General features: G+C 41.5%; 1 protein-coding gene across 1 annotated transcript; it reads left to right on the forward strand.

Moving 5' to 3' along the window:
* The first annotated feature begins 5,144 nt into the window (after positions 1-5,144).
* On the forward strand, positions 5,145-6,167 carry LOC126487628 (melanoma-associated antigen B5-like). Its single transcript, XM_050120558.1, has one exon. The coding sequence runs from the start codon at positions 5,145-5,147 to the stop codon at positions 6,165-6,167; it is 1,023 nt and encodes a 340-aa protein (XP_049976515.1).
* The last annotated feature ends 1,301 nt before the right edge of the window (positions 6,168-7,468 follow it).

The following is a 7,468-nucleotide window of genomic DNA, read 5'->3' on the forward strand; positions in this document are numbered from 1 at the left end:
ATATATATATATATATATATATATATATATACACATATGTATACATATTCATATAAAATTTTTCAGCAGTAACAAAACTAAGTCTGCATGATGATGAAATTAAATACATCAACATCATTTTCTTTGAAAGCCACCTTCTAGTCTGTGCTCTCTGCTTTCTTAGTCTGCCCTTTTACCCAATCACTCTGAAGACACACAACTATATTTTTTCTAATATTGGAAGGCACACTTAATGAATTTGCAGGAAGGTGGCATTTGCCGTGAAATCTCTTAAGAAATGGGAACCATTATATAGACTAGGATAATTATGGCCTAAGAACGCGATATCATTTTCTACAAACTTTTGTTCAAGTACGTTTATGGCTAAAGAAGCTCCATCAGGCAGCCTTCTAATGAGAAGGCTCACAGAGATGAAGAATCTTGAAGTAACTTTGAATTGCTAGGGTATAGCTGCAAATGCTACAATGTACCCAATGAGTTTCTGTTAGGCTGGGGGGAGTAACACCTCCCATGCACTAGGGGGCGCCAGAGATGCAGCACTGCTGGTGGACTCTCGTTGGTCTTAGTGTTTGTGATCTCATTTCCGGCTTTAAGCTTCCGATGCCCGTTGGGGTGAATTCGACGCCTTAAAGCTCTCCATCCAAAGCTGGCGGTTGCCCTAGCGGAAGTAAGGAACAAAGCCAAGAATCTCGCAGAGTGAAGTGAGTAGGTGATTGAGAATGAATTAGGTACCCACTATAGACCGGAAACCCCTCTTAAGGCTCTCCGTTCTCAGTCTATCGTCCCCAGGAAAGCTCCTCTTTCTAACCCTGGGGTCCACAAAATGGCGGATGGTTCCCTCAGCCACACTCACAAGAGAGGGAACCCTCTATCTAGTGGTGGCGGCACACGCCTTTAATCCCAGATCTCCGGAGGGAGGCAGAGGCAGGTGGATCCCTGTGAGTTCAAGGCCAGCCTGGTTTACAAGAGCTAGTTCCAGGACAGGAACCAAAGCTACAGAGAAACCCTGTGGCAAAAAACAAACAAACAAAAAGAGGTCCTTCTTTCAGATGGGGCGACACTATTCCTTTTATAGAGTAATCCCTGGAGAGACGATACCTCTCTATCCTTCTAATCATCTTGCTTACCCCCTGACTCCTCCTCCCTCCAGTTCCTACCCTTACTCCATCCTCTGCTTTCTTCGTGCCCTTTCTCTATTCCTTGCCATTCGATTCTTCACATTCTGCTTTAGTCTTTGTCACTCCTTAACCATTCCCTCTAACAAACCTAGTCTGTTGTTGGATCCACCACGTTCTCCCCATTCCTCTCTATTTTTCTTTCTCCCATATCTCCTAACTCATCTTTTCCTACCACCCTTTATCTTCCTTGTGTTTTTCTCTCACTTTGTACCCCTGCAAATATTCTCCAATTTCTGTTTTATCCTTTCTTCTTCATTCCCTTTTTTCCTCCCTCCCTCCATTTCCTTCTCACTCTATTTTGTTGTTCTTCTGTTCTCTATTTCCTTCTCCCTCCCCTCCCCATTACCCTTCCCCTCTTTCCCTCTTTCTCCTCCTCCTAATATTTCCATTCCCCTTTCTTCTCTCTTCTTTCCTAATCCCTTCTAACTTCCACCACCTCTTATCCTTCAATCATTTCCTTCCATTCTTTCCCTCCTCCCTTTCCCCATTCCCCCTTCCTGTCCTTCCCTTTTCTTTCCTTTTTTCCTCCTTGCCTCTTCTTTCCTCCCTCCACCCTACCCTCTCTCTCTTCCCCTTCTCCCTCCCATCTGTCTTCCCTTTCATCCCTACTCCCATCTCCTTTTCCATATTCATCCTCCCCTTACCTTTTCTCTCTCCCATCCACTTCACCCCTTCTCTCTTCTCACCTCCCTCCTTTCCCTCCTCCCATCTCCTCTCTTTCTCTGTTCTCCCTCCCATCCCTCTTCCTTCTGTTCTCTTTTTTTCCACCCTCCCACCCCAATTTCCTCTGTCAGTAGTGTTTTTCATCAGAACACTTGTCAGCTCTGTCCTGCCAGCCCGCTGCCAAATAACCATACCAACTTATTATTAATTAGCTTAAACTTGTTTTTAACTAGCTCCTATAAATTAAATCAACACATTTCTATTTGTTTACTTGCTACCATGTGTCTCATAGATTCTTATCCTATTTTGTACATTTCTTGTTTCCTCTATCTGGTTGCCAACTCTTTGTGACTCTACTCTTCTTTCTTGCATTCTATCTGCCTCCCAAATCCAGCCTAGCTATTGACCATTTACCCTTTTTAATAAAACAATCATAATGACATATTCACACAGTATAAAGGAATATTCCACACATTCCCCCTCTTTCCTATCACTGTTCCACATTCTCCTCCTCTTCTCTGTTCTTTCCTCTTCTTACTATTCTATCTTTTCCTTTTTTCTCTGTTCTCTCTTTCCTCCTCTCACTTTTCTCAATCTTTCCTCTTCCCCCCTCCACTTCCCCTTTTTTGTCTCTCATTTCCCTTCCTCTTCCATCACTTTTCTTTCATTGCTTTCTTTTTTTCCTGTTCCCACCTCATTTCTTTCCCTATTGATCTCTCTTTTTCCTAGCTCCCCCTCCCATATTTTTATCTTTCCAGATCCCATCCTTCCTTCTGCCCACCTCCTCCATCCCCCTCTTCTTCCAACTACCTCCCTTCCCTATACTGTCCCACCTTTTCTCTCCCCACCTAGTATTTCATCCCCACTACCACATTCCTCACTCTGCCTAGCACCCTCCCTATCTCTCTCTGCTCCTGTCCCTTTCCCTCTGATCACCTTGAACTCATTCTACAGCCCTCTGTCTCTCCCAATGTTTCTTCTTCCCTCACCAAGTCCATCCCCCACCCAATTCTATTCATCCTCCCTCTGCCCCAGCCATTACTACAAAACAGCCCTTGCTATTAGTCTTGAAATACCTCAGAGGAGATATCACCCAAAGATGGGCCCTCAACCTCACTATGCACATATTATGAGACTGTAGTATCGTGTACCAGAGTTGCTACTCCAAAAAGCCTCAGAGTTAATGACAAGCCACAATTCTTGTTTTCAGTTTAGGATCATCTCAGAGCCAACAATCATAAAAGCTATGTCCTTGTCTTCAGGCTTATCTCACTTCAGAAGAAACAGTCTCATAGTAGGTATACCTACCACTTGGCATATCTACAAAGCCTACACCCTGCCCAAAACTCATTCTTATTCTCAGCCTAGGGAAACCTCAGAAGAGATCACTATCCTCATGCATGCGCATGCATGCACGCACACGCACACGCACACACACACACACACAAAATCAGCACCCTTATTCTCCTTTGCCACCCATCATAGAAGAGAGCCCTACTGCTATACAAGGTGCACCTTTGTACTCAGCCTTCTTAAGACCTAAGAACAATGGAATAGCTGGATCTATAGTCTCAGGAAGGTGAAGGCAAAAAGAAATGTGGAGCTCTATTGAGTAGATCAAAGAGAAGCTTACTATAAAAACAGGAAATGGGAAGAAATATAGAAAAATATAACAAGAAAGACCCTCTTTTGGTTCTCATAAGCCCAAACATGGCACTGGCAAGTACATGGGCATTCTGCTCCTTTTTGATGATAGTGGGAATCAAAGTTCCTAGGACTAAGAGGACAGGAGACTTAGTTCAGCAAAAGGAGTGCCATGTTTTGCACATGATTAAAAGAGGAATGCTGCATGAGTTGTGAGGGAATCATCTATCCAAGAAGACTCAGATGGCTCACTCCCTACTCTAACCATCAACTGTGAGAGGCACTGCTACTGGTTGAATTTTGACAATAACTGTCTCAGGGCTTTAGTGTGAGAAACATCCCAGAAATCCATGCAAAGACTGTATGGAAGATCCCAGAGAATCAACTCTCCACAACTGGTAGCTTGCTTTGTCTATACAGTAGTAATGTGTCAAGTGAAAAATTGCCGCTCATGCATGGGGTAATGATTGTGATATGTGAAAGGAGTTTCTGAGTGTTGTTATGAAGTTCACTATGTGAGAATTTATAGTTATTTCTGGGAGCTAAAGAACTTTGTATATATGGCAGACCACAGAAGTTATCCCCTATTGATAAATGATGGGAAAATTAAGTGGCAACCAACTCCTCCTAGGAATTCTCAAGTGGTACTAGCAAGAAGAAAATATTTCTAGGAAAATGAAAGGTTCGTATGTCAAAGGAAATGGCAAAAGGACCATTAGTGGATTTAATATTTGAAGGTCCAGGATGGAGCTTTTCAGGATAAGGCTGCTTGGTCAATTCTATAAAGTTGTAAGGTGTTTTTGTTTTGTTTTTGACTGTTTAAGAATATAGCATGCTAAGAAGCACTCTACCCTTTGAGGCCTATCCTTTGTTCTCTTTTTAGACTTTTATTTTGAGATGGAGTATCACTAAGTTGTCCAGGCTTCCCTTGACTAAATCTGTAGCCAAGACAGAGTTTAAACTTGTGATCCTCCTTCTTCAACTGAATCACCAATTTCAGCTCTTTGCATTAAACATAAAAGAGTGTAGACCTTTCATTGTGAGAGTACAAGTACTAGTGAGCAGAAAGAAGGCATCAAGCACTTTGGAAATGATGAGTGAATATCCTGAATGAGAGACAAATTCTTGCCTAAGCAACTCATGACAGAAAGGGTCCCACATATATTATTCTTGGTTTTAAAATTTCTCATAGGAATGGTAGTCGGATAAGCTTTGTCCTTGCCCAAGCGACAGTCTAAAATGCACTTTATCTTATACCACTGAGTATGAGCCAATTAAAACAGAAGTCCTCTATGTTCCTAGAACAGTATTTTCATAGAAACCTTTAGAGGGGGCTGGAGAGATGGCTCAGTGGTTAAGAGCATTGCCTGCTCTTCCAAAGGTCCTGAGTTCAATTCCCGGCAACCACGTGGTGGCTCACAACCATCTGTAAAGAGGTCTGGTGCCCTCTTCTGGCCAGCAGACATACACACAGACAGAATATTGTATACATAATAAATAAATAAATAATTTAAAAAAGAAACCTTTAGAGGGAGAATTAAACAAAAGGAGGCCACCTCCTGATAAAGCTGTTCATACCACCTTCTTCTGTCTCCATTAGGTACCTGAATATCCAGAATCCTGCTCTTATTCTTGCTTTATTCCCCATAATCAGTCATCATGCCTCGAGGTCAGAAGAGTAAACTAAATGCCCGTGGGAGACGGCGCAGAGTTCGAAATGTTGCTCAGGCTTCTGAAGGTGCACAGGAAACAGTAGAGGTAGCAGAACAGTCCTCTCCTGAATCTTGTCGTACCTTTAACATGCCAGAGAAAGAAAGTATTTTCAACATACCTTTGGATGTCCTTTCTTTCAACATATCAGATGAAAGTTCCATTGGTGATCCAGATGATAATAACATTTTTGGGGATTACCCCCTCATTAATCGCCAGCAAGAGGTTTTATCCAGAAAAGTCTTGGTGCTGTGTCAGCTTCTCCTTGACAACTACAAAATTAAGCAGTTTACTACAATGAAAGATATGATGGCGGTTATTGATAAGGAGGAAATCAAAGACTTCCCTGAGATCCTCAGAAAAACCACTGAGAGGCTTGCAGATATCTATGCAGTTGAACTGAGGGAAGTTGAATCGAGCAGGCAACGATACGATCTTATCAGCAAGCTGAAACTTCCCAATAATGGGAGGGTTCGTCCTGGCAAGGGCTTTCCCAAGACCGGTTTTCTGATGACTGTCCTGGGAGTGATCTTAATAAATGACAACTCTGTGGATGAAGAAGATATCTGGAGAATGCTGCGATCTATGGGTGTGTATCCTGGGAAGAAGCACCTAATTTATGGAGAGCCCCGGAAGCTCATCACTCAAGATTTGGTAAAGCTGAAGTACCTGGAATACCAGCAGGTGGCCAACAGTGATCCTCCATGCTATAAGTTCATGTGGGGTCCCAAAGCATATGCTGAAACCAGCGAGATGTCTGTCCTAAAGTTTGTGGCCAAAATCAATAAAATCTCCTATAGTTACTTCAAGGATCATTATGAAGCGGCTTTAGAAGAGGAGCAAAGGAAGAATCAAAGCAGCCAGGAAGTCAGTTCTAAAACTCCTTCCAAAGCCAGTCAACTTTCCATGGAGATATGCCCACTGTTTACTCCCCTGCCCAAGTTTAGAGATATTTTATTCCCCAGAAAATAAATGTAGCAGCACGAAAAGGATTTTCTTGAAAACGTGAAAGAAGCTCACAGTAAACATGGCCATTCAAGGAAGGGATAGAGAGAACTTAAAACATGAGTAAGACTTGTTTTCTGTCGTTGTTTTTGTTCTCGTTGATGAAGTCAGATGTTTAAAACCTTTCTCCTTGGTAGTTGTAAAGCAATAGAAGAAATTAAATGTTTATTAATTAGACTTCATTTGTTGACTGTCATTCACTGAAATTTGTGTTGTTTATTTTTTATTTTTGTGACATGTTCTCATGTGACTGATCTTGAACTTGCCATGTACCTGTGACTGGATTCTAACTTAGCCCTGCCTTCCCATCCCATGTGTTGGGATTATAGGCATGCATTGCTACACCTAGCTCACTAACCACTCCATGAACATATGTTTTCTGTTAGGATATGTAGCAGTATTGGGATGATAAGATGAAAAACCTAGATTCTCATAGAATTTGTTTTCCTTTTATTGAAAATATATTCTTTTCTCATACAACATATCCTGATTACAGTTCCCCTCCCTCCTCCATACCTCTCTTCCCATTCAGAACTATTCCCTCTCTGTTTCTCATTAGAAGGCGATAAGCCTCTGTTGATATCCTTGGGAGACGAAAGAGGAGTGGATCTGGGCTTTAGGGAAAGTCGTGAGTGGGGGAAGGACTAGGAGATGTGGAGGGAGGGGAAATGCATTTGGGTCAGAATGTAATGTATGAGAGAAGAATAAAACAAATAAAAGTACAAGAAAATGACCAGACTTCTATAGGATTATAATATAATTAAAAACAAAAACTAGCACATTAGAATTTGATAAAACAAACCAGCAGAACAAAAAGATTCCCAAGACATGGCACAAGAAACAGAGATTCACTTGTTTGCACACTTAGTAATTCCATAAAAAACACTAAACTGCATGTCATAATACATGCACAAAGCACGTGGAGGATTGATAGAAGAAAAAATATATAAATAAAATAAAAATTTAAGAATATATTTTTAAGGAAGAGCCCTGACATGACATTATGAGACAAGGAAGTTCCGAAGTTGCCACTGAGTTCATTTTCTGTTGGCGAGCTACTACCGGGCATGTAGCCATCACATAAGAGTCTTTTGTTTCTCCAATGAGACTCTGTTGGAGAAAACTAATTTTTTATTTGCAAGTGAATATTAATTTACCCTCATAGAATTCTGAATTCTGAACTTGTTACATCAGTAAGATGATGTAGATCCTTAAGCCTTAATAAGGTAATGTGACAAGGGGGTAATGATGAAGGTGTTTCTAATGAG

The sequence above is a fragment of the Alexandromys fortis genome, unplaced genomic scaffold, assembly GCF_014885135.2.
Source record: "Alexandromys fortis isolate MF-2015 unplaced genomic scaffold, M_Fortis_MF-2015_v1.1 scaffold_175, whole genome shotgun sequence".
Taxonomy (NCBI): domain Eukaryota; kingdom Metazoa; phylum Chordata; class Mammalia; order Rodentia; family Cricetidae; genus Alexandromys; species Alexandromys fortis.